The following is a 27,978-nucleotide window of genomic DNA, read 5'->3' as shown; positions in this document are numbered from 1 at the left end:
CCAACGTGGCTGGAAAAGTGGCCTAATACCGTAAATTCCTGACGACTGAGCGAACCTAATTAAAAGCCGCGTGCTCAAATTCAAGACTGAAAAGCTGTATGTATGGCACCTGTTATCAGTGGTGGTGAGGCCGTAGAGCAGGCTGAGTCCGTTCTCCTCGACGCTCATCTGGCCCAGTTTGTTCTGCAAACACGCCGCCTGGACGTCCACTCCCTGGTGACCGAGGAACACGGCCTGAAAGCACACAAGGTTGCCCAGTGACCGTCCCGTTTCCCGAAAACAAACTGCTCCGTTCCGGTCCCAAGAGACGGACCTTGGCCACGTTGAGGTCCAGCAGACCTTCCGCCAGTCCCGCCAGCACGGCCTGTCCCAGTCCCGGTGGTTGCTCCGTGGGGTTGACGCCTCCGTTCTGAGGTTTCCCTGCCGTAACATTGACAAGATGTTTGCCAGTGGGCCCCGTAATCCTAAGTACGGACTGTTACAGTAAACATGAACTGCTGGGATTTAAGCAAATATAATTAAAACCGGGTGTCAAATGCAACATAATACTCACAAGACGTTTAGCTTTAAAGCAAGGGTCTCAAATTTAGGCCTCGGGAGCTATTTGCAGCCTCAGGGAGTATTTTACTTAAGTTAAAGGGACAATGTGTCATATTTAGTGCCTCCCAGTGGTACCAAAAACTTTCATTTAGTAAAAAAACAACAACATATTTAAATGATTAAAATAATACCATAATAGTGAACTATCATACCAACGTTAGTTTTTCGTCTATAAATATTCATAGGTGGAGACTCTTGCATAGAATCCAGGGGCGTATCCAGGAGGAGGTGGCCATTGCCCAACCACAGACACGTTGCAGCAAGACGGCAGACAATTAAGTCATCTTAACTCGAGGTGAGGCTCGCAATATGTCAAATGGAAATTTCTCAACCTACGAGTGTTTAAAAAAATGCATCGTTATATGATATTTCATGTATTTATCTAAATAAATGACTTGTTTATACCATTAAGAGGCATTGAATGATACATACTGCCCATTTAAGTGCAGCCCTAGCAAATTATGGATTCTTTTATTACTAATGGATTTGAATTTTTAATGGTGTCGTAATGTTGGTGTCGTAATGTTAATGTCGTTTTTAGATCTTATTTTGTGTGGGAATTTTTAAAAAAAGGGTATTTGAAAACAGTAGAATGTTTTTTAGTCAAACTTTAATGTGGAAAATCCAATTTACCTCAATGTCACCCATTCCCTAGATCTGGAACTAAGTTTGTAAACCGTGCTTTAAAGGGATACTGTGTATTATCTAGCGTCTCCTCGTGTTAAAATAAAACAACTTCATTCATTAAAAGAAATAATGATTTAATAGTAAGAAAAAAATAAATGAACTATAATATTATAAGGCTTTATTTAAAAAAAAAAACAACGAGGGGCTGAAGTAATTAGCATTTATATTACACAAAACAAGCCTCACCCAATAAGAACTGACATAATCGTCCACCATTTTGCTGCTACGGGTACCCAAAAACCTCAAAAAGGCCGGACAACAAATGAAGTAAAATGGTGCAGATTGGTCACTTTTTACGCTTGTATTTGTATAATGCTTTTTAGCACTTGTTTTCTGCCTCACTAGAGTCACTAGACCTAACCGTGACATATGAAAGTCAAATAATTCCCTCCGTTCCTTCGAGTTCTTTCAATTCAAAGTTTGTCATCAAAACAAAAGTTCCTAACACTTTCAATGCCACCGACTGCTTCATATACTAAGCCTATTTTTCCTTTCAGTTGTCTTGGCGGCAAATGGCATCACATATCCAATTAACTCGGTTGTCTTCAAAATCACCCGCCATTGACTTGTGTTTGTTTATACTTTATAACATTTCAGGGAATGAACACAGAAAACGGAGGGTTGTCATGGCCAAATTCAAGCACTTTTTAAGGACTTTTAATTTCTCTAGTACCATTAAAGCAAAAGAACCTTGAATCATAACTATATCTGTGATTTATATATGCAATTTTAATCTTGCCTGTGCATTTATCAAGATATAATAAGTTCTTCCCTTTCAAATTTACCACTGGCACAAAATAAATGGATACGTAATCTTTGCAGTAATACATATACATTTCATAGTGCCCCATTGAGGTGAAGCGATGACGCCCTATAGGCCAATAGCGTACAAATTAATGCCAGATGGAGTAAATCATGAGGGAAGATGAAATGCTAAGGCAAAAAGAAGCATTTTTAAACACACTTTTGAGAAACATAGCAAAAATGTCAAGCACTTCACCCGAATTTCAAGCACTTATCAATCCTTGCCAACATCAGAATGTCAGCATTTTCAAGGATTTCAAGCACCCGTTCGAACCCTGTCGCCGCAAAGGTGTTAAGAATTACCCCAAGTGAGCGTGGTGTTGTCCGGCTGGAGTTTAAGCAAACAGCGGGCCGTCAGGTGACTTTCCGGCTCGTAGTGAATGACGGTTGCCCCTTGCAGCAGGAACTGGTGAAGGTCCGGTTGCAGGGACAACACGTACCTTCAAAAACAAAAAAGGGATCCATACTCCTGATACCGAAGGTCGATATCGATAGCGGCCGTCTGCGAAGGCTTTTTCCTCTCACCAAGGAATGAGCTCAGTGCCGTGGCAAAAAGCTTGGTGCGTCTCCTCTGTCCCCCGGAACTCCATTTCGTTGGCTGAGGGCTCCGACGACAAGTCGCCTTCGGAATCGTACTGCTCGCCCACCGCGAACCTGAAAGGGCGGCAAGAGAATCGGGAGGATTACAAGCCGCCGCCATTTTTTGATGCCGATTTGCGAGCCGTAGCCTTTCCACAAATCTTCCTGGCAGCGGTGCCCGTCGGCCAGTGCCTAGGAACTGGCTTGGACCAGGCGAATCAGACTGTTTCATTAAAGCAAAGCATCATGAGGGCTGCAGGCAGGTGTTGACGCGATTTCTGCCAAGTGCCCTGAATGTCAGTGAAGTATTTCAATAACGCGCAAGTAAACGGCGGCCGTAACTATGTACAAAAAGTAACACAATGTGCTGCAATGCATACACTCGTTTATGGACAATGTTCGCAGCAATCAATATTAACTAATTTGGCGTTTGTAGCCCCGAGAACACCCGCAGAGCTAAGCAGGATCCTGGTTAGTAATCGGATGGGAGACCACCTAGGAATACCGTGAACTGTAAATCGGCCCATGCTGCAACAGCACTGAATTTCCCCACCCGGTACAGTTGAAGACAAGGGATTTACCTAAAGCACAGGTGTCAAACAGGCGGCCCACGGGCCAGGTCAAGCCTCTAAGGGATTTAATCCGGCCCGCGAGACACCACTCAGAGAAGCGCAAGAGAAAAACAAGCTGCAGGTTGAAATATGTCAACTTGATGTTGCCAAAGCCAGGTGCCTCGAACAAAGACACTGTACTTGTATCTCTCTCTCTCTCTCGTCTCTCTTCCACTCCTTTTCTCCCACTGTCTCTGTCTCTTTCACTCTCTGTGTCTTTTTCTCTTCATACCCTTTGCGCTTTTTTTCCCTTTTCTCTCCTTCTGTCTTTCTATTTCTCTTTGGATTTCTTTCTTCCACTCCCTTTCTTTTCCCCTCTCTCACGACTTCTCTTTGCATCTCTTTTGTTTCTCACGCTCTCTTCTCTCTCTTTTTTTGTCCTGCCCTCTCTCCTTTTCCCTCCCTCTTTCTCTTATTTCTTTAACTCGTTTCTTTCTCTTTAATCTACTAGTCCGGCCCCCGACAGAATGTTTGTTCTATCGTGTGGGCCCTGGGTCAAAATGAGTTTGACACCTAAAGGGACCAAGTAGATAAAATAATTGTCATGACAAAATAATAACACATAAGCAGAAACAAAACCCAAATGCACTGTACGGACTAAAATTCAGAAACTCGTACAACCACAACAACCTGTACAGTTGCTGTGCCACGCGACAGATATTAAGCTCTCCCAGTCCTTGCGGACATGACAACTCGATAGAGGAGACCAAGTGTTGCTACTGCTACACGACAGTAGTTCCTAACTCAAGAGGGGTGCTCGATATTTATCAGACTGATAACAGCCTTATATAAAGTCAATCTTTGATCGTAATGGAAAAAAATATATAAAATATAGATATATTTAAAAATTCCAAGCATTTATGTGGAATGACTTGTCGCATTCCTGCATATATTTATAATGCCAATTTTATTAAAATCATCTGCTGCGCTAGTTGATTGAGATTGTCAGCGGTGGACGCAGTGTATTATTTACAGCACCATGTGTTACTTTTCTGTACTAGACATTTCCCCGCTGATTTTTTTCCAAATGTAAGAAATGGACGTAAATGAGTTTATTTTTGGGACTGCTTCTTAAAATGGAGCGCGACTTGTACATAAACAAAGCAGAGTCTCTTCCTTCCGTAGTCCGGAATGTTCAGTACACCATTTCAAAGATTGCACACCGCAGAAACTCATTAGATTGAGCAGGAAGAGCAACGATCCAAAAGGGGGCGCACTCCATGCGAAAATTCTCAACACAGCCAAACAAGCCACAGCGAAACAACGTTAGAAATTCAGAGCATGCTCCAGGCAGCCGGCGAAACTATAGCAAAAAAAAACAACTTACGACGACGCTTTGGATTCTCGTGTCGTCCTAAACGATTGGGAACTGGATCCGAAGATATTTAGGAGCAGAAGGAACACAAATGACAGCAGAATGAGAGGGGGGAGCACGAAAGAGAAAATAACATTCGATAACACAAATCCTCCTGTTATCCCGAAGGCTAACGTCAACAAACACTCAAAGAAAAGCACGCAGGAGCGGGGAAGATAAAACAGGCTTCCTTGGCACAAACGCGGCAGGGAACGCTGTCCAAAATTCCAGACGGTGTCGTCGGCCGCGTGAAAAGGAACAGGGGTCCTCTCTTTCCTGTTCTGACGGGAAACCGAACCGCTTTTATTCTCATTGACACCGTAATGTCTTTTGCGTTCATAAACAGTTCTGTTTGTTAGTCATCATCATCATGTTTTACGTTGGGGACGGTCCTGGAGTCTCTCAAACAAACTGAACTGACCCGGTGGGGGGGGACAAAAAAATTGGGTTTTCCTGCGGTGTGAAGCTAGCTTCCGAGGGAGACAATATTGACTACGGGGAACGCATCCTGGCAGGATTTTATAACTCAAAGACATCCTCATGTTGGATATACCTTTTAAGCACTCTGCATTTCAGACAGACACCGATAGCTATTGAATGCTTCCAGTAGCACAGGGAGTGGAAAAAGTGTGCCTCGTGGATTACTTTTTACATTTCGTAATTTTCATCCCTTAGTTCTTGTTTTGTTTATACTATTCAGTATATTTATGAACATTGACTGAACATGAGTGTACCTCCAGGGCAGTTGCAGTTGATTCAATAGGGGTTTGATTGCGTTGTATGACCCTGGAACGGATTAATCCCGTTTCCATTTGTTTTAATGGGAAAATGTGATCCGATTGACAACGTCCCAGCTGGATCCAATTAAGTAGAGGTACCAGTGTATATCAATACATAGACACTATACCTAATTTGTCAATGGTAACTCCACTAGTGTGCACAAATACTTGGAAAATTTAAACCCTGCTGTTATCCTGTTTACTCTATAACAGTGGTCGGCAAGATTTTCTGTACCACAGACAGGTTAAGTGTGACTATATTCTTGCAACCCGACCCAATAACATTATTAATAAAAACAATATGAATAATAATAACAACCCCAAATTCACTGTTTAATCACTTAAGAGCTAGATGACATGGGAAAAAGCATTCAAATTTATTTCATCTTTAAACTATTATGACTCACGGGTACACTTATGCTGTTTTGGCTGGACTCTTTCCCATAATGCTCCATTGCAATGTCATACATCTTGGCACTGTGTATTAAAAAAAACGCGATGAGATGAAATCTAAGGCGGTTTCCTTTGCCGTCGACAATCCTAGTGGGCTAATGGTCAGGGTTCGGAGGAACGCCGCGTTCCCGGTTCGATTCCCGTTGGATTATATGCTGGGCTAATGAAATTGGTCGACCGATGAATCATGACTCAATAACGGAGTTTCATCAGTTTCGGATGTGGAAAAAATGCATTTACTCTCGAATAATTTTTTGCCTTCGCGTGCGGCCAGTACCGAATGATCCATGGCCCGATACCGGCCCGTGGCCCGCTGGTTGCCGACCACTTCTCCATCAAGCGAAACCCACGTGTCAAATATCGTACTCACTGATAGCGATAGCGGTCCCGGAGAGAACTGTTCCTGGAATCTGGAGCCAAGCCTGAAGAAGGACTGGTGATAACCTCATCGGGATCCTCAGCCTCCAAACTACGATTGCAGGACCTGTGCACCAAGCGGACATATGCTACCAATACTGACTGTGCGAGCTACAATCTTGTGAAAAAGGATTTGCCCCCTCACAAAGTTTTCAGATCACCAAATCCATTTTATATCACGCACAGACAACCCAAGGAAATACAAAACGCACTTAGGAAATGTAGATTCCATTTATTAAGGAACACAATGTGTAAAAGTCAATGCCCCCTGAACCTAAGAGCGAGATAGGCCACCTTTAGCAGCTATAGATAGTCTTTCACAAAGCTGTGGATGGATTTAGGCCCACTCTTCTTTGCAAAACTGTTTTAAATCCGCCATATTCATCAACTGCCCATTTAAGGTCACACACCACAGCATCTCAATTGTTTTAAAATCGGGACATTGATTGAGCGACTTTTTTTTTGAGCAATTCAGTGGTGGACTCGTTGGTGTGTTTCAGTTTCATTTTCCTGCTGCATGGTCCAAAAGCACTTGAGCTGAGGGCACCACTGATGGCTGGACTTCAGGATCTTCTGGTAAACACCAAATTTCATTCTGTCAAGCAGAGGCGGTTTTCCTGGTTGTGAAGCAGTAAAGACAATGACACTGCCACCACCATGCCTTACAGTTCGCATCAAGTTATTCTTGTCAAATGCTGTGCTATTTTTACTCCTGATGTGACAGGCTGCACGCCTTCCAAAAAGTTCAACTTTTGACTCATCAATCCACAGATTGCTTTTCCAAAGGTCTTGAGGATAATCAAGATGCTTTTTGGCAAGTAATAGAAAAATCTTTGTTTTTGTGACAGCAGTGGTTTCGCGTAGGAAATCTCCCATTGAAGGCTTTTTTAGCCAGGATAATTTTTATACATGAGTCATGAACACTGACCATAACTGAGGCCAGTGAGGCCTGCCGTTCTTTGGATGTATTTGAGATTATTTTGTAACCTCTTGAATGAGCCGTCAACACACTCTTGGAGTCTTCTTAGAAGGTTGACCACTCCTAGGAAGGTTTGCCACTGTTCACAGTTTTCTCCATTTGTGGATGATGGCAGTGACTGTGGTGCGACTTGGAAATGGCTTTGTGACGTTTTGCAGATCGAGATTTTAAGTTACTTTGGATCCCTCTTTTTTTAGCTTCTTTTAGTTTTTCCACATAGTGCGATAGTTTTTTTTTATTTTTTTGTGCCTTCTTGAGAAACGATATCAAAATCTCGTACTTGTTTTACCTCGGGCGGTCTGCGTGGTACTAAAACCGGTTTGACGATACACAAATACATTTTCACGGCACCGTACGAACCCCAATTTCCGTGGCGACGTACCTTATGATCTGCAGGATGCTGCTGACCGTGGCTTCTTTTTCCGGCACGTGGAGACCGTCGGTGCCGGCGCGGCACAAGAAGTTGTGCTGGCCGCTGTAATCCGAGAGAAACTGCGCAAAAAGCGGAAGTCAGCCGAAAGCTTGACCCGGCAGGGATGTCGGTACCTCTAAGGAGTCCTGGGAGTTGTCTGCGGGCGTCTGGAAACGGATGATGCTGGCCGTGCCGTCTAACGCCTCGCTGAGCTCCTTCAGGAAGACCCCGCAGAAGGGCACCACCTTTGTTTGGAGAGACAACGTTTGCAGGGGTCAAATAAAGACGGTAAACAAAGATGGGGGATGGGGGTGGTTTTTGTCAACTGTGTTTCAGAAATCCAACCAAAACCATTTCATACCGTAAAGCCCCTGTCTGTGGATCGGAATCCACTTCTTAATCCAAAGGATTGAAAAGTGCTTGAACTTTGGGTGAAGTGCTTGCAAATGCTTGACATTGTGAATTGTGTTTTTTCTTAAATTGCAGATACTAAATGTTGTAGCGCTCATCTTCGTTGCACTGTTACGATGCACTATTCTCCATTGCAGTCTGTTTTTCCTAAGTGCTAAGTATTAACTATTATTTCTTTGACCTATTCATCCTTTTCAAAGTCTCTATATTTCATGTTTGACCCTGGAGTGCCACGTCTAATCTCATTGCATACAATGTTTCGCAACATTGATATCAACGACAATAATGACAGTTGCCATGTTTTTAAAAGAAGTCTGCTTAAAAATGCTGTGAAACTGACTTCTGGTGGCTTGGCTTTGCCATTACATTTCTTATTCCCTCATGATAAACTGCAGCTGGCATTATTTTGTATGACATTGTCCTATGAAGCGTCATCGGCATGTTACACCTAAAAATGGCACCATGAAATGTGAAGTAGTACGTATCGATTATAGACATTTATTATAGGCCGTGCAGAAAAATAAAGGTATTGTTTCCCAATGGTAAACTAACTAACCCTAACTTCCTGCAACTGAAAATATAAGCTACCTATGACATTTGACCAAACACCTATATATGAGAGATTTGTCTTAAAAACATATCTGATAATTATTTTTCTTCATAAATGGCATGCACAAGATTAAGAAAATAACTCAGTAAAATGCGTAATTCACACTGGTTTTCTTCTTTCATTGCAGGTTCGATTCCCGGCTCCTCTGTGTTATATGTCGAAGTGTCCTTGAGCAAGACACTGAATCCCTAATGCCCCCTATAAGCAGGTTGGCGCCTTGCATGGCTGACTCCCTATTGGTGTGTGTGTGTGTGTGTGTGTGTGTGTAAGTGTGAAGCACATTGTAAAGTGCCTTGGGGGTCTTCCTTGACTTGAAAAGCCCTATAGAAATGCAGAACATTTACCATTTTCATTGGTACTGGAGAAATTGGAAACTTGGCTTGTAAAGTCCTTAAAAAGGGTTAGAATATGGCTATGAAAGAAGTGTGAAAACCCCACCCACCCATCTCACAGCCTCTTCAAACTGCTACTATCAGTGAAAAGAGTGTCAGAGTCAGGAACCAGCAGGCTCAAGGACAGTTTCTGGTTGTCTCCTTTAGCCTAGTCCAATCTGTCCCCAGTGAGAATGTTTTTTGAGCAATGTATCCCTCAAGCTAAAATGGTTTGACACCCCTGTCTTAATAAATGTCATTTTTAGTCTGCTCACTTTGCATCCTGGGATATTGAGTGCTCGGGTGACCAGCTTCTTGTACTCTGAAGACGTCTCGTGCTGCGCCATGGCGTCTTTCAAGCTCCTCATGGTCTCGATGTCGGACTGGTCCATGAACTGCCACATCTTCAGCACCTTGCGGGACCTGATAGCGGACCCAAACGCAGAGTTGGAGAAAAGACGATACTACCGGCGAGACTTTCTCACGGGTGCCGCTTCCGACCTCAGCCCGGCCAGGAACTCCATGACGCCGTTGTAGTTGCCCGTGTTCCAGCAGCATTTGGCCACGTGGACCAGGTAGGAGAAGACGTCCCGTTTTTCTTCCATGGAGCTTGCCGTCAGCACCAGCCACGTGACCCATGAGCTCACCTGTGTGAAGCGAGTAGTACCGCAAACATGTTGATACCAAATCCGACACAAAAACAAATTCATTGCCAAATTCAAGTTTTTTTTTAAGGGATTTCAAATAGTAAATGAAATGCATTTATAGAGTTCTTAACCGGTCACTGAAGACCTTCAAAGCGCTTTACCATGCACTTCACACCCATTCGGAATTTGAAATCAACTCCTGAATTTTCCTATTTTCCCTGCAAATTCAAAGTTCGACGTACTCCCCCTTTATTTGGAGTGTCTAGTAAACGATTAACTCACCAATAATTATTGGCGATTCAAATACATCCATTTTTCGAAAATTTCAGCTGCTTTAAGCTCTAAACCGGAGGTCACCAACATGGACCAGTTCCTAAAATAGCTCAGCAAATATAAGTCATTGTGATTTTCTAGAAACTAAAAATATGTATACAACAGAAAGGAGTCATGGAAAGTCTTATACTGGTACTGCAGTATCAAAGTGAGGGTTGTGATCATGTTAGTTACCCTAGATGTGAAAATGACAAAAAAGGAAAGTGGTTGACTCAGTACTTCCGCACCCCAATCCAAGGATTTTGTTCTCGGTTTTCCATTGACATGTCCCAATGACCCTGTCGAAAAGGGAAACGCCAACGAAAAATGGTTCCGCGTCTTAACGAGGGTGATGCTCTCATGGCGCAGAGCCATTCTCGTGGTTTTTAATGTCATTTACTAGAGTAACAACAATTAGGTTTGTTGCCAAATGATTACTGCACTTGACTCTTGTTTATTCTTCCTCATTTCCCCGCAATGTGCAATTGACAAATATAGCTGGCTTGACGGAAAATATAAACTCGATTAGTGTAAACATAGGGCGGGAATATAATATTGGAAACATTTTCACTTACAACCCAAAAATGGTTACGCGTGTGAATGCGGGCGATGCTCTAGTGGTGCACAACTCTTCTAGTTTCCAACTGGCATCAAAACTATAAACATGATCAGTCCAGTCACATACATTCATAATTCTAACTCTTTTTAGAATCTAGTTGAATAGTGTGTGTAGTACTTCACAAACTCCCTGACAAGAAGGAAATTGGCTGCCCTAGACTGTGATCCAAGCAAAACAGCGACATCCGTTATGTCCACATAATTCATGTAGCTCTCATTTTCCGTTATCTATGGCTAAAAACAAACTTTTTGGGCCAACACCAGCCAAAAAGGGTTCATGGGCCTTTGAGGTCTGAAAAAGCAACAAAAACATGACCACAGTTGGGAGGGTTACTAGTTATCTGTTGAAAAATGTAATCAGTAATCCAAATACCACGATATTGCAGTAATGTAACTTGATTACATTCAACGACTTTTGGATTACTCAAATCCTGAAATATGCCAATGAAAGACAAAATATATGATAAGAATAAAATGATTTTGTTTAAGATGAATAAACAATGTAACAGTGAAAAGGAATTGAAGGAAACCAATAGGTAGTTGCTTAAAATCCTACAAAAAAGTGCTCAAATTTTAACTTTATTAAGCAAAAAAAACTTTCTCTCACATGGCAGAAAATATGCTCCATTTTGTTCACAATAAGAGGACACGGAGACATTCCTTTGTAGGTATGGATGCATGTTCCTCCGAAACCCATGAAATGGCATGTGGAGTACCACAAGGTTCAATCTTAGGCCCAGTACTTTTTAATCTGAATATGCTTCCCCTTAGTAATGTCATCTAGAGACACAAAGTCAACTTCCATTATTACGCTGATGACACCCCAGCTCTACGTTGGCGTATCCTATAGATACCCTTTTAGAGTTCAGATTTCAGAATTAATGGATGGCTGAAAACTTCCTACAGCTCAACCAGGACACAACAGATGTTTTACTCATGTCAAGTCAAGTCATTTTTATTTGTATAGCCCTTAATCACAAAGAGTCTCAAAGGGCTTCACAGGTTATTATACAGACTATTTTTTCAGACTATTATTACACCATCCCCTAATCTGGAACCAACATGAGGGCAAGGAAAAACTCAAAAAAGCTCGACATGAGGAAAATGAAGAAACCTTGAGAAGGGGCCGCACATGTTGGTCCTAAAAGTCAGAAAGATTAACTATTACCGAAACTACAAGATTTTAGACCTTTTAGATTATATTAGGGATTTTACGGTCTTGTGTGCTAAATGCTTTGAGTGGCATTTGTTTTTGCCTTGAAAGTGCTTAACAAATACATTGGATTTGATACAACAATTAACTGCAAAATATAAAGAGAAGATATTTAAATTTACTCCCTGAACGCATCCGGCGTTTCCCATTCCATATAAAGTCTGTGGCGGGCGCCAAAGTCTAATTACCCCTGACAGAGTCTCGAACTTGCGTTAGAAAAAAATAATATTTTCAAATACATGTGAATAAGAAGTTCGTCAAAATTAACCTTAAAATATCTAATTTAAAAAAAGGATCGCAATCGCCACGGTGTGCCCACTTGCACCCTTTTTTGTCCTTTTTTGTCACTTTTGGTTAATTTGGTTGATTAGACTCCTCATTAAATAAGAGATGGCGAACGCCAGGGTGTTTATTTGTGCTACGCATCTGTCAATCAATAACATCTTCGACCTTGAAAACAGCCAGGTTGTGTTAGACATAAAGGGACAGCGTGTGAAAAAAGCGCGAGACCCATTCAATGACATTGGCTCCAAGCGTTTTTTGAATTTGAAGCTGCGGTGCCTCCGAAATCTGCCTGCTGGCCTCAGACATAAAGGAACAGTGTGGCGATCACAAAAAGTCTTCTAAACCATATTGGCTCAAAGCGTTTTTCATTTCAGATTGCAGAACCGCCGAATACCGCCAGGTGGCTCCGTCCATAAAGGGACAACATGTGAGACCCATTCACTGATATTGGCTCTAAGGGTTTTTAATTTCAGCCTACAGAACTCTTGAGTATTTGTTTTTGAGACAAATCCTTCCCCGTACAAATGCAACAGAAAAATTATAGTGATGTAACTTATATTTTCAGTTGCAGAAGGTTCTTGTCTTTACAATTTACTAGCTGGAAACGCTTCATTAATTTGTTTGCATGGCCCATATTAAATGTCCATCATTGATATGTAATCCTTGCAATCATAAACATTTCATAGTGCCCTGAACAGGTATAGCATGCACATGTTGTTTTAGGCGCAACCCATAGGGGGCGGTCATGCTCCAAAGGACAATGCTGTAGAGTCTATTTGTAGTGTAGACTAATGCCAGCTGCTGTAAAAGTAAAAAGAAAATGCAATGGCAAAGCGAAACCACCAGAGAGCAGTGTTTTCTTCATTTACTGCGTGGGCTTATTGTGTCAGAGTGCCGAGAAACATGGCAACAATTTCAATCATTCACAAGCACTTCACTGACAATTCAATCCCTTTTCTAGCCCTGAAAACTAGATAAAAATCCAAGCATTCTCAAGGAAGAACTCGTTCGAATCCTGTAATACACATTGCATAGTGCCCTGTTTAGGTGTTGCATGCACCTGTCCTTTTCTTAGCCATACAAACTAAAACCAGCCGCCGTTAATCACAAGGGAAGAAAGTGATAACAAAGCAAAGCGACCAGAGAGCAGTGTCTGCATCATTTTGTAGAAGACTTGTGGAGAAACTCGGCAACAATCTCAGACCTTTACAAGCACTTCACCCAAAATTCAAACACTTTTCATTCCTCGAAAACACAACATCCAAATTCAGGACATTTCAAGGATTTCAAGCACCCGTTCAAACCCTGTATATGGCAGGTGTCAAATGATCGTGTTTGAACTGGTTCTTAGTGATATTTACGCCGGTAGACAGGGGTATCTACATTTTCCCATTGGGGCGCAAAATAATCCCACCAAAAAGGGCCACTATGACTAATTTTGGTAAACATTCATTAAAGCATTATTTTATGGACAAAGCAAGAGTAATGAAATACATAGTTTTAGAAGTCAAAATAGAACACGGAAAAGAAAAAAACATTTGCGTATTTCAAAATAAAAATGTGGTATCCAGAGACACCTCGCTACTTCGCGTTTCGGTTATCACTTGTTCACTGCTTGGCAGATTTGAATGGAATACATTGTATTGCAGCAGACAGCACACAGCAAATGCCATCGCGAGGGGCAGGTTAGGAAGGTCTACAAATTTGGCACGCGCTCTGCTGGTACAGTCAGTAAAACGTTTTTTTTAGCATCTCCTATTCTTTTTTTGATGAAACTATCATCTTTGAAAAATCATATTTGAGAAAATGTTGACTGCAGCACGGTGGCGCAGAGGATGACTACATCAAAGGTGAGCTACAGGTGGCCCTGGACCCTCATGCGGCCCTTTGGCGCTCCGTAGTGGCTCAATTGCGCTTTTTCAAAAACATTTGATAATGGGAAATGATATGGTTTCTGTAGGAGGGCAAACATGACACACACATTCTTAACGTTTCCCATAAAGACAGCTATTCATATATAGATCTATCATATATATCAGAGATAGAGAAATAGAGAGATAGATATATCATATAGATATAGTAAAATAGATATATCATATAGAGGTAGAGAGATATATATCATATAGATAGATATATCTATCTATATCTATAATATATCTATCAGAGATAGATAGATATAATCATAAAGATAGAGAGATAGATATATCATAGAGATAAAGAGATGGATATATCAGAGATAGAGGGATGGATATATCACAGAGAGATAGAAAGATAGATAAATCATAGAGATAGAAAGATAGATAAATCAGAGATAAAGAGATGGATATATCATAGAGATAAAGATATGGATATATCAGAGAGAGAGATGGATATATCATAGAGAGATAGATATATCATATAGATAGATATATCATAGAGAGATAGATATATCATATAGATAGATATATCATAGAGATAGATATAGATATGTACATATGATGAAGGGCTATACAAATAAATGTGACTTGACTTAAGGGTACTGAATAAATATTATAAATTAAAAAATGTGTGTTGGGTGGGTCCCTTCATTGTTTTTACCCGAGCTAACTATCAAGCTACATTTTAGCAGTTTGGGAACCAGAAATGCATACGAAAACGGGGTCCCCTTTGCGCTGATTGGTCTCTGGCCATTTCAATTCAGTGGGAGCCTTCAGACACGGGCGAGCGTCAGGCCAATTTCTGTCAGCGGCCGGCTCGCGTTACTCTCACCATCTCAACTTTTCGCGCCAACTGTGCGGCGGCATCCCTTCTGTCATTCCGTAGGATGAAATAGAGCGTGGGTGTCGAACGTACGGCCCGCGGGGCCAGGTCAGGTTTTCCGTTGGGCCCGCGACAAAATACCAGGAGAAGTATAAGAGAAAAAACAGCTGCAGTTTGAAATATGCACACTCGATGTTGACAAAGCCAGGGACTACCCGCAAAGCAACTGGAGCAGTACTACTTCCTCCCTGTGTTTTTTTTTGTTCTTTCTCTTTCTTTCTATTAATCTGTCTTTTCTTTATTTTGAGAGAGCTCTTTGACTTTTTCGCCCTCTCTTACCTCTTTCTGTCTCCCTTTCTGTCTCTAATGTTCTGCTCCTTTGTTCTCTCTTTCACTGTCTCTCTTCCATTTCTTTATCTCTTTTTTCCCTTTTGTCTCCTCTCTCTCTTGTTTTCTCTCCTTTGCTCTCTGTCCTCTTCCTCTCACTTTCTCTGTTCTCTCTTTTGTTCTTTCTTTCCGTTTGTTTTTCTGTTATGTCTCTGTCTCTTTCTCTATGTCTCTGTGTCCGTGTCTGTCCCCGTCTCCCCGTCCGTCTCTCTTCTCTCCTTGACTTGTTCCCCATTTCTTTCTCATTTTCCGTCTGTCTTTTTTTCCTCTTTATTATTATCCGTCTGTCTCCCTTTCTTGTTCTCCTTCTCTTGAATCTACTAGTCCGGCCCCCATCAGTGGTTTTTCTTACCATGTGCCCCCCTAGCTAAAACGACACCCCTGGGACATATCGTGAAAAGTAATACAAGGCGGGAGATCTCTTGTGAAAAGCGAGCCTCTCGCCACAGAGACGTGCGCTGATCCGCCATCGGCTTCTCCTTGATGCACGCGTTGCATAACCTTTGATGACACAGTGCTATCGCAAACCTGCTTTAGACACCCGAACCGTCGTCCCTCCCAAAAAGAAATATAGAACTATAAATATATAAATAATCTTACACGTGAATCTCCTCAGTGGTCAGAACGAATATCTGTACTTAAACATATTTGGGGACGCAATTACCCATGCCACCTCACAGGTAATTTCCAGAGACCTTTTTTTACTGGCGAGGCAAGATGGATCCCTACTCCTAGGGCAGGGGTGTCAAACTCATTTTAACCCGGGGGCCACACGATAGAACAAACATTCTGTCAGGGGCCGGACTAGTAGATTAAAGAGAAAGAAAAAGAGAGCTAAAGAAATAAGAGAAAGAGGGAGGGAAAAGGAGGCCGGGACAAAGAAAGAGAGAGGGAGAAACAAAAGAGATGAAAAGAGAAGTCGTGAGAGAGGGGAAAGGAAAGGGAGTGGAAGAAAGAAATCCAAAGAGAAATAGAAAGACAGAAGGAGAAAAAAGAGTAAAGAAAGCGTGAAGGGTAGGAAGAGAGAAAGAGAAAAGAGAGAAAAAGAAAAAAGATAGAGCAAAAGAAGTTAAAAAGACACAGAGAGAGAAAGAGACAAAGAGCAACAAGGGAAGAGAAATAGAGAGACACAGAGAGTGAAAGAGACGGAGACAGAGAGTGGAAGAAAGAAATACAAGTACAGTGTCTTTGTGAGAGGCACCTGGCTTTGGCAACATCAAGTTTACATATTTCAACATGCAACTTGTTTTTCTCTTGCGCTTCTCCGAGTGTTGTCTCTGAGATTTAATATCGCTTTTTGCAACCGGATGTTCCTCCCTAATTGTTTTGTGATCAATAAGATCAAACTCTCCTGAAGTACATGTCTTATGCCAAACTCTTCTTCGTGTGTCTCTGCCACACTATTTGCATCATAGCGCCACCGTGCTGCCTGGAGCAGCACAATGTCCGTTGAATCCATGTAAAACAAATGCTCATTAATAGAAGTCACCACTGGAATTGTGCATTTTTCAATGGTCGCCCAATCCCGAAATGAAAAGCGTCCGATGTCGGAGGCACGCTAGGTGACATCATCGCCTATCGGTCTGCCTCTGTTCCCTTGGTTTATCCACTCCTCCTCCGCCCGTGTTTATTCTAAGAGTCACTCGGCAGGCACGGCCAAAAAGCGTGCGCCTCCTTGCCTGTGTACCTGTGAAACTCACTTGCGGGTGAGGGATAACGTCTCACTTTATAGCAAAACGAAGTCACGTTGAGGAAAGTGGTACTGTGAATTTGCTGTATGATATCGACATAAACAGTCTTTCTCTTGTAACTTCTACACCTATCACTTAAACATACTGTTTTCTACGTGTTTGGGGTTGTGTAGTCCCACTTTACACGGATCACATATTTTACAGGTAGGTAGAAAATGGTGTTAAGGTACGGTGAAACCAAAATCTTTGGGTTTTTGGGTGCAAACATATCACTGATATTTACTGAAAGCAGTGGTTCTCAACTGGTCCGACTTCAGGAAACTCCATTCTTTGCAACCCAAATCACAAAACTATTTCCGGATTTAATGAATGAAAGAATTGTGCAGTTTAATCCCAATATAGAACATCCTATCCAGTTTTCTTTTGAATCACCATCTAAGCCAAACAACTTAAAATATTCATATTCCCAGCTCAATTAGCTGCATTTCAGGAGCTTCAGCCATTAACAGATTCAATGTAGCTTATCAGTAAGGTACTGAAACCCGAGTGCACTGAAGAAAATGAAGCAGTACTTATTTACGCATTATCTCTGACACTAACCTGAGTTTTGAGGAATTAAAGGGGGAACCGGGCATGCTTTTGCTCCCGTTTGGCTTCGGTTTTGACTGCTTTCATGTGCAAACGCCTTGCTGCACAAGAACTGAGATTTTTGTCATCAGTATGATAAAATCTTCATTTTAGAAAAGCCCATACAGGGAATGGCTAAGAATCGGATTATAAATTTGGCACATTCAGCCTTTCACCAAACAAAACTGTCAAAATATGATATTTTTTTTAAAAATGTCAAAAAAAAAAGTGTTTTTATTATAGTATGTTGGTTTGGTGCAACTCTTGTCCCCAGTGTCCATTTAAATAGCTGGGTACATGTTTCTTTACATTTTTATTAGATATGTATTATATGCATCTAAAGATGTATCAAATTTCATGAAAAAGGTTTTTTCTGGCATATAATTGAATTTAGTAGCTTAAAAAGGGACATGATTATTGACTTTGCTTTAATACTGAGCTGTTAAAAAACAATTTGATGAAAGGGTTTATTTATAGACCGAAAAGAAAAGATGTATATAACAGAGTGTGTTTATCTATAAATGCATATTGTCGCTGCTATTGTTATTTTTATGGGATGAGCAAAAAAACACCCAATCTATCATTTTAAAAGAAAATAGTGACACTCTCACGGCCAGAACGGAATCGGGACCCAAATGCGTAGCGTTAAGTTTATTGATAGAAAGAGCTGGACGCGGGAAGCAAGCCGCTCACGCAATCGGATCGTGATCTGTATACGGAAGTGGATCTTCCGGAAAGGGAGATGGCAGTGTCAAGGACGGAAAAACAGGTCGATCGCCGGGACAGAAGAGCAAAAACGTGGTCGGACGGCTGCAAAATTGGGACAGGCGGAAGTCACGGTCAACAATGCTTGCCTTGTAACAACAGAGCTTTGCTGACGGACTGACAACCGGAGAGTGACAGGACTGGACTTAAAAAGAGACAGGGAACCAATCAGATAGCCCGTCAAATGAGCGGGCACAGCTGATGCTAATCAGTAATCATGACAGATACATCTTTTTCAAAAGGCCTCCATGATCTTTTCCTTTCATATATTGCTGAAGTATTAGATTCGGGACTGTATCTATGGATACAAAAAAATGAACAATCATTTTTTTGGGTCCTCCGGCCCTTGGGCCAATTGTTTGGACACAATGTAGCCCGCCACTCCAAAGTTTCGCCCACCCCTGCTTTGAAATACCAAACCAATAGTATAGCTTCATCTAATAAGCTTAAAAAATAAACGCCTTTGTTTTCCTATTTTCAAAAACGTTTTTCCTGCCTACACCTTGTATCCAGTATCCTCGAGCTCCTAAATATCTCACCTCGTTGAAGCGGGCCACCAGGTCCTCCACCGCGTTATTGCGCCGCGCCGTCCGTGTGGACATATTGGGCGCCGACAACGAGGCCTTAAGGTCCGGGTGCCGCCTGATTGGACCGTCCGGACTGCCGAGGTCTCGTGTGAGGAAGCGCAGGTAGTCCAAGGGAAACACCTGCGTGGTGAGCCACCAGAAAAAGAAAAACAAGGCCAGAGGTAAATACATTTATCCAAATCGCTTCAGGGATCACCGGTTCACTGCTTCGCAGATTTTGAATCGAATTCCAAGTGACTGTCATTGATATCGACGCATCGCGCATTGTGTTCGGAGCGGACGGTACGTAGCAAATGCTATCACCGGGGAAGGTTGGGGAGAGGTCTGGTGTTGGGTGGGCGTGACTGTGATAGGCTAGGTAAGATCTTTAGCCCGAACCTAAATTCAACCCTCACACCTCCTACTGTGTCTTCATGAAGAAAATCTGAAATTCCGGGTTTGCTTCAGTCTCAGTCCCTCTAATAAAGTGAATTGGGCGGGCTGGACCTGGATCTGACATTAATATCCGTAAGCTGCGGAGGTCAATTGGCCTGGATATTTTAGGCCCGATCGACACAAAAGACTGTGACAGACAGCGTCTCGTTACATAGAAAAGAAAATCAATTAAATGGGAAGCCAAGGAAAAACAGAAGAGCTCCGTGAATTATTATTAGGTCTAGAAAGCAACTAATGCAGGGTCAGCAGAGAAGGCAATAGCAGAGCCACAAATTCGGTCTAGGCTATGTAGCAACTCTCTTGAGCCATCCTTGATGAGCTTGTATCACAACAATACAAGATTAATTACCAATAAAGAACTATAACTTGGAGCTACAACTTGTGGGATACCACTACATATGGGACCATTGTATATTAATCATCGCGGAGACCTGGTTCAACCCAAGGATACCTATTGCTAGCAAGCAGCTAGCCAGGCGCTCTTTTACTTACACTGAAAGGAAAATATGTTTTTATCTGGAGATCTATAGTTGTTATTCTGTTACAGTTTTATACTCGAGGTAGTTTGCCCCTCTCATCTTTGTGTCACTCAAGGCTAACACATCAACCTTCCTTTTAGTCATCCTCTTACTTCCACTTAGTCGCTTTACTTCCACATCCTCTCACATTTAGTGAGTCTAGAACTAGGGTTTGCGAGACCTTTCGGTCTACCGCTCCCAAAGTACGAAGTGGGAAGTACAAACGACTTTGCGGATTTGGACTTTTTGCCAGGGTTTCTGGTCCCCATGAACTGCATTAAGGTATTACCGCAGATAGATTTCAGAGCGTCTCACCCGCTGGTAGAGCTGCTGTTCCTGCTGGGTGAGGATGCAGGCGATCTCCTCAGGGAACTGCACCAGGTGCCGCAGCTCGGCCAGCTCCTTGCTGATGCCGCTCACGCCGGCGGGGAGGGCACCGCTGCCGCTGGTCATGCTGCTGGCCAACTGACGCTCTGCAGGGGGCGGTAGGGTACACAAGACAAAAAAATCTTATCGAGTTGTCTGGAAAAGCTAAGATGACGTGTCGATTTAGTAGGGTTTGGATATAAACAATGTACGTGGTACTGTTCCATCCGTTGTGCCTGACATGTCCGGCAGGGGGCAACTTTTAAAGAATAATACCCGATTGCCACCCCATCAACCATTCATCCATTATCTGCACCGCGTATCTTCAGTAGGGTCACGGGGGTGCTGGAGCCCATCCCAACTATCTTCGGGCAGTGGGCAGGGGACACCCTGAACTGGTTGCCGGCCAGTCGCAGGGCAATTCGCTCGCTCATTCACACCTTGGGACAATTTGGACCGGCCGATTAACCTGACATGCATGTTTTTGGAATGTGGGAGGAAACAGGAATCCCCGGAGGAAACCCATGCAAGCACAGGGAGAAAATGCAAACTACACACAGGAGGTTCGATCTCATGACCACAGAACTGTGCTGCCTCACCCCATACGTTTAAAGTCAAATTTCCTCAAAACTTCCAAACCTGTTCTCCAGAATAATAAATAATGGTTTCAGAAGCAAGCAAAGTTCCTTGGTAAAAATGTCGCAAAATACTGCAAATGACGATGCAGACGTACATACCTTCGGCTGAGACAGCACTGCGCGACACAGAGGGAAGGGAGAGCGTGCGCTGGTACATAACTCCACCCGCCCAATCAATTTGCCCCGGGTGCTTTTCTAGTATTTTCTGGTGTTTATGGTTTGTTCTGTGGGTTATCATCATGAAGTGTCTCAAAACTGAACAGCGTTGAATGAGCTTCCATATAAAGGATTCCTTAGCAATGTACAGCCACTACAGGGTCTGTTGTTGAGACACCTTGATTGTCAACTGTAGTTTAAACTTTTTTATATATACAATGACCGACTTCATAGCATTTTTGGCTTTGCATGTACCTCACTTATACTACAAGTGGAATGACAGAAGTTTGCAAGTGCTTCATTTGAACTCCTGAAAAGAGCTGTATTTTGCAGGCGAGCCATAGGTCCCTGACAACATGGATCACCTCTGCCGGTTTCTGTGTTTACATTTCAGTGGGGTCCAACAGTTGGCATACAAAGCATTCATCGGCAGGATGAACGCGGTATAACGGTTTAGTCCTCCGTGCTCGCACGTTCATTGTTTTTTGTTTTTTTCATTCATATTCACGAGCGGCGCTTTCTGGTAAAGCAGTAATGAGATGCGCATTAAATAGTGCGAAGGCCAAACAAATGACACGCACTGCCTTCTGGTTATTGTCAGCGCACCGGCGCACGCATCAAAATAGTGTTTGCGACAAAGGCGGATGCGCTCCAATGGCGTTCTCTCGCCATGGTCGCCACGGAAATAACAGCCATGATCGAGTGAGTTTGGAAAAAAGATTGATGGATGGAGTGACAAGGATAGCTTTTTAATAGCATTTTAAGGACTTTGAAAGCCAATTTTCAATTTCCCCAGCGAGAAACAAAAATCCGGTGTGAATCATGTATTTTGCAGAGCCACGTATATATATGACATTTACATACCCAATTTTTATTCTTGTGCGTACATTTATTACGACGTATGAATGAATGAAAACTTTATTTCGAACATTAACCTAAAAACAGGACAAAAACAATAACTCAACATCAAAATCAAGTTACATGACATGTTCGAAAATGGGTAGTAAGAAGCAGATGCTTATATTCCCTACCCCTTCATCTTCCCTATTAAATACACCAATGATGATAACAACAATAGTAATAATATGAATAATAGCAGTTATGATATGATAATAGTAACAACACAAAGTTAACTAGACGCACTATTCCCAATCTCTCGTATCACCCATTTTCTTCATCTGTATTCCGCCAGTAATGTTTTCTTGTATTTAGATTTGAACAAATGAATAGTTGGACATTGTTTGATTTCGTCTTGTAAATTGTTTCAAAGTTTGACTCCACACACAGACACACACATACTTTTCCTGGCGGTTCTCACCTTTGGGATTATGAATTTACGACAGCCACTTAAATTATAATTTCCCTCTTTCCGAATGAATCATTTCTGGATGTTTTCTGGCACTATGTTTTTGTTGACCTTAAATAGCAGTTGTGCAGTGAAAAATTTGACTAAATTATCTAATTTTAATCATTTGGACTGCAGGAATAAAATATGAGTGTGATCTCGATATCCTACGCAGTGTATGGTTCTAATTGCACGTTTTTGGAGGATAAAAGGGGGCTGTAGTGAACTTTTGTATTGATTGCCCCAGACTTCTGCACAATATCATAAGTAGGGCAGAACTAGAGAACAATATCATAAATACAATGCATTCTAGTTTAAAAGGAATTTGGGTTTATTGATTATTGAAATGCTTTTAGATGCTTTAGTTTGTATGTGTCTGGTGTGTGTGTTCCAGCTTAATTTATTGTCTATTATGACCCCTAAAAATATTATACTGGGTGCCCTTTGTTCTTATTATGAACAAAAAGTAACTCTCAGCTTGAAAAAGGTTAAAGATCCTTGCAGTAGTGACATGAAATCCTAAATAAATCGCTGTCCATTTTTAGCGACAGGCAAATAGTCATCTCAAGTCAATCCCTGTAAACCAAGAACTGGCTAATTAGCAACAGTAGAACAGTTAATAGAACAAATTTGTCCATTTTGTAAAGTTCATTTAGTGGTCAACTGCGAAGTCTTCAACTTGAGTCCTTAAATTTTCTCAACAGTTTGAAGTCGAACCGTTTTTAACAACTCTCGTTTAACGTTTTGACTGATGTTTTTGTTTCGGACTGCATGCGTTTAACCCCTTTATTACCATGGGGGCGCCGGCGCCCCCGTTTAACGAGCCCTATTTGAAGTCCCATTTCTTTGTGACGGTTATGTTTAAAAAAAAATCCAATCAAAGTCATTCTCCAAAACACCCACTAGTTAGCAACAACTTTCTCACAGGAACGCACATGCGGCAACGGATTAATCACAGGCAAGAAATGACATCATACTAAGTAATGCATTTTTAAATCTTTTCTGTTATCAGTAACCAGTAAAAAAACATTAGAATCCTTTGAACAATACTTTATTAGTTTTGATTGTCAAAGGGGCAATTAATTGGAATACTAATTGGTCATGTATGATGCGGGTCAGCTAAACACGAGGGAAGAAGAGAGGCAATGGCAAAGCCAAGTGACCACAGAGCAGTGTCAGCGTCATTTTTAAGCAGACTTGTTGAGAAACATGGCAATAATTTCAAGCATTTACAAGCACTTGACAATCCTTGAAAACACAATACAGTGGAACCTCGGTTTTCGAACGCCTCACGGTTCGAACAAATCGGTGTCCGACCAAAAATGTCAAGAAATTCTTGCTTTGCTGTTCGGTCAAAAAATCGGAGTTCGAACGCCGGTAATGCGTGAATGCGTACGCTAGGGTGCGATGCTGAGCGGCGTACGAGTGTTTCAGCCCCTAATTTTGCCTGCGAAGAAAGTCAGTGCAAGTAGCAAAGTTGCTACAGGTGAAAAAGGAAAAGTAGTGCGTACAACTATTGCATTTAAGAAAGAAATAATAGCCAAATATGAAGGAGGTGTGCGAGCGCCTTCTGCTGACCACCACAAAGGTAAAAAATCCTATTCATAAGATTACCATAACGTGAACGTACGATTAGCCTGGGTAAGCTTTAAGTTTACGTTAAACATTCAGGGTGTTGGAACGGAGCCCAACATTCAGGGTGTTGGAACGGAGCCCCCTTTCCAATGAACCGCTCACCACTTATTGTGGAGACCCAGGTGCTAAATGACTTGTAAACGACCTGATTTTTTTATTTTTACACGTTCATGTTAGCGTAATCTTTCGTACGCAAGATTACGAAAACGCGGACGTACGATTAGCCTGGGTTAGCTTTATGTTACGTTAAACATTCAAGGTAAACATTCAGGGTGTTGGAACGGATTAAAACGATTTGCATTATTTTTAATGGGAAAAATGATTTCGGTGATTGAACAAATCGGTTTTCGAACAGGGTTCTGGAACGGATTATGGTCGAGAACCGAGGTTCCACTGTATTAAAATTCAAGTTTTTTAAGGATTTCAAGCAACCGTACGAACCCTAATGCATTGACCTACGTTATATGCCTTTGTTTCATTTATCGGCGAGTCTTTTTGATTTGGAAAACAGAGGCCGCCTCAAAGGAGAGATATGAATTTCATGACCATTCATTCCGTGATTTATTCCTTCCTTGCCACTGGCGGACAATAAACATCCTCGGCCGAGACGGCCGAAAGGATAAAACACACTGATGTGTTATTTGTTCAAGACGTGGCTAATGAATAAAAAGCAAGTATTTACCGGAAAGGGGATCCTTGACCTCTCTGATGAGGACGGGCTGATGTTTATGCATCGAAAGATCCCATTCGCTAACGTGCAAAAAACGACAAGTCGGTATTCGTCAGCAGACATTTTGATTGAGAATATTTCAAATTTAGTTGCACTGATGTGAGTTACGTGTGCTTTTCTGCAATAGGGACTCCCGCAACGATGCTTTTTCTTCACAGGTACATATTGAACTACCATTATGTATAATCGCAAAACTTGATAGTTACACAAACACCAGAACGAGGTTTGGTGGATAAAAGTGCAAAAATATGGCATAAGAGAGGTTTGGTGTTTAATAGTTCAGGTTTATTTAAGTACACATTGTAAATTTCTCCTTGAAGGGACTACTAAAACTGTTATTTAAAGTTTATCATATGATTAAACAAATAGGGATTGTTTGTCGGATTTTCTAGATTTGTTTAGCATTAAAATATTTAGTAATTAGAAAGATATTTACAGGCATTGGCAGTACCAAAAAGTTCCTGGACACCAACTCTGAAAAGTTGCCTGCCCCATTTTTCACAACTTGAAACACAATAAGACAACTCATCGCAAAAAAAAAAAAAAAATGTTGGAAAGTATTAAGGATTGATAATCAGAATATATAACAGAACAACACTTTCAAATTAATTATAAATCTACTTATAACATTCATTGTATATTTATATGACATGGCTATTTTCCATCTGCCATCAGTATGTACCCGTATTCACTCATCCTTATTCATGCAATGTTTGCTATAAGCCACGTGAACTCCTCTTTCCACGATGCCTTTAATGTACGTTTACGTTTTGGAGCGTCATTAATTGTGTTAGCTTCTTTTGAATCTTTCTTCTGGGGCTGAGGTTTTGGCTTGATTCCTCACCACTCCTCCATTTTTCTTGTTGCCCTGTGCGTCTACTTAAGAAAATGATATGCAAATGCACGACCTTATAACGCTCTGGAGAGTCCAGAAGCACAAAGTTATCCGATGCAGGCTTCCGATTGGCTGCAGAGTATGCAACTTGCTAGACCAGGGGTCGGGAACCTTTTTAACTCAAAGAGCCATAAAAGCAAAATATATCAATTTTATTTTGGGAAAGAGCCACACCATATATTATGAGACAAATTTACTAAATTGCTAAACTCGCGCCCCAGACAAAAGCTTAGTCTTCAGCACATTTATTTTTGATGATTTGATAAAAATTATGAAAAGAGAATAATGCCAGAGCCCGTGTCCCAAAATCAACAAACATACCACTTTAAACTTGTCTCTTTCTTGCAATTACTCAAGATCGGTTAAACTCATTTTGACCCTTTTTTCATACATATTGGTTTCAAAACCAGATGTAAGCAGTTATTTTGTAAAAACGTCACAACATTCTGCAAACAGGGAGCCTGATGTTCTTATCTATGGCGCAGACGGCGTAGGGCGAGAGATGGGAGTGCTTGGAATTTTTGCATAGCTCCACCCATCCCTCCCACTCACCCAATCAAAAAACTTTAAGTTCTCTTCTGGTGTTTTGGCGGATTTACAGTTTGTTCTGTGGATTCATCATAAGGTATCTGAACACTGAAGACAGATAATATAGTGATGTTTTATATAACGGATTATTTAGCGTTGTACAGCCAGAACGAGTTGTTTTTTTTTTTTTTGTGACACCTTGACTGTAAATTGTAGTGAAAAACGTGCCCTATATATACTGCAAAGTACTGCCACATTGTTAGCTTTGGTTTGGCTCTGCGTGTATCTGAACAGGATTAGTAGCTCATGTTTTGGACGAGATGGAGAAAATTTGCATGCAATCAAATTTGTTTCTGAGCCACAGGTACTCATAGAAAGAGCCATATATGGCTCGCGAGCCATAGGTTCCCGACCCCTGTGCTAGACGAACCAAAATTCCGAAATTTACAATTTCGAAATCGGAATAAAGCAAACGTTTGTAACAAGCTATCATTCCATCCAGTTTAAAAATATTTATTTATTTTGTTGGCCACCCGGACAGAGACGTTTTGTAAGATGTACGCCCGACATAAAAGATGCACGCCCCGAGCGTCCGGGCAGACATTATTTCAGACACTGGCATTGACAAAAAAATCTTAACGTTTCGATCCTATTACAAAAACTTGAAATGCGTGCCGATTTACCACATGAATCTGCTGCTAAATGTTATTGCACTATTGTTACAATTTTGGCCGGTCTCCAATAACTACTTTGTAAATTGTTTTGCCTTATATATCCTGCCATTATCAAGTGTTCATCCTGGAGTGCCATGTCTCATTTCATTGCAAAAAATGTTCACGTTTTTAATCACTGACAATAAAAGCAATTTTAATTCTAATTCTAATCTCATCTAAATTTCCACTAGGAAGACTTCAAAGAGAAAAATTTGGCCCATTCCATCATCTGATCCATCCCAATCAGTCTGCTCTCATAGTCCCACTGTCATATATCTTTTTCAATCTGCTGTCATATATCTTTTTCAATCTGCTAGTTTTTGTAACGTAATGCTTGTTGTTTTCCTCCAGTACAGTCAGTGGAAGTGAATTTCCCTAAGGCAGAGGTCGCCATCCTTATTCAAGCTGAGAGCTACTTTTTGTTGTTAGCGCCAAGGGCACCCAGTTTTATCTGGTTTGCCATTCTGACGATTTCAGGTCAAATTAATTGTGTAGAAACGTACCTTTTCTAATTTTGAACTGAATTTATTGTCATTGATAACTGTAAAGTAGGCTTAAACATATTTGCTCAAGGTGTGTATTTCTAATCAGGTGATGTTCCTTTTGGCCGTCTCTTAGTCCTCCTGTCTTTGTTTAAAGGTTTCTGTACTTTTCCATGGGGGTGGTCTTTTGTCTCTGTTTAAACATACTAGAACTTTTCCTATGTCTTGTGGTTTCAATGAAACACAGAGGCAGACGGGGGGTGACCCAGAGTGACTGAGTGGTGGACAAGCTAGTTGCTTGTCCTCCCGCTACTCTCCCTGCTGCAGCTGGTTCAAAACTTAAGTCTTTACCTGATTTTTTTCTACCGTTAGCCAATTTATAGCTGTCCCACACAACAGTGGTCTGCTTCTTAGACCCCACAATAACAACGCAGTAAACATTGTATGCAACAAGATTACACATGGCGCTCCAGGGTAAACATAATAAAGACTTTAAAGAGAAAAAAAAATAAGACTACCAGGATAAAAGGCAGAATTTTGTTATTACCAGGTAAATTATGGGAAGTAGGAGTGAATAGACTCAGTCAACCCCTAAAAAA

At 41.5% G+C, this 27,978-nt stretch overlaps 1 protein-coding gene across 6 annotated transcripts in view; it reads right to left on the bottom strand.

The window, feature by feature from the left end:
• Nucleotides 1–27,978, bottom strand: part of plce1 (phospholipase C, epsilon 1) — a 131,505-nt gene that overhangs the window by 23,218 nt on the left and 80,309 nt on the right. For 4 of the 6 annotated variants that reach the window (XM_088323056.1, XM_088323059.1, XM_088323057.1 and 1 more), the window contains 12 exons: nt 20,207–20,364; nt 18,891–19,058; nt 9,569–9,714; nt 9,343–9,490; nt 7,810–7,920; nt 7,646–7,755; nt 6,238–6,351; nt 4,609–4,650; nt 2,617–2,745; nt 2,395–2,531; nt 314–420; nt 110–234 (listed from right to left, as the gene is read on the bottom strand). In XM_088323056.1, the coding sequence (XP_088179182.1) occupies nt 110–234; nt 314–420; nt 2,395–2,531; nt 2,617–2,745; nt 4,609–4,650; nt 6,238–6,351; nt 7,646–7,755; nt 7,810–7,920; nt 9,343–9,490; nt 9,569–9,714; nt 18,891–19,058; nt 20,207–20,364 (1,495 nt within the window). The remainder of the gene's footprint in view (nt 1–109; nt 235–313; nt 421–2,394; nt 2,532–2,616; nt 2,746–4,608; nt 4,651–6,237; nt 6,352–7,645; nt 7,756–7,809; nt 7,921–9,342; nt 9,491–9,568; nt 9,715–18,890; nt 19,059–20,206; nt 20,365–27,978) is intronic. The other 2 variants (XM_088323058.1, XM_088323060.1) reach the window with 1 other exon arrangement.

The sequence above is a fragment of the Urocampus carinirostris genome, chromosome 19 (genome assembly GCF_059441175.1).
Source record: "Urocampus carinirostris isolate Australia breed hairy pipefish chromosome 19, RoL_Ucar_1.0, whole genome shotgun sequence".
Lineage (NCBI taxonomy): Eukaryota > Metazoa > Chordata > Actinopteri > Syngnathiformes > Syngnathidae > Urocampus > Urocampus carinirostris.
The sequence above is the reverse complement of the archived record's forward strand: the minus strand, read 5'-3'. Positions and strand labels throughout refer to the sequence as shown.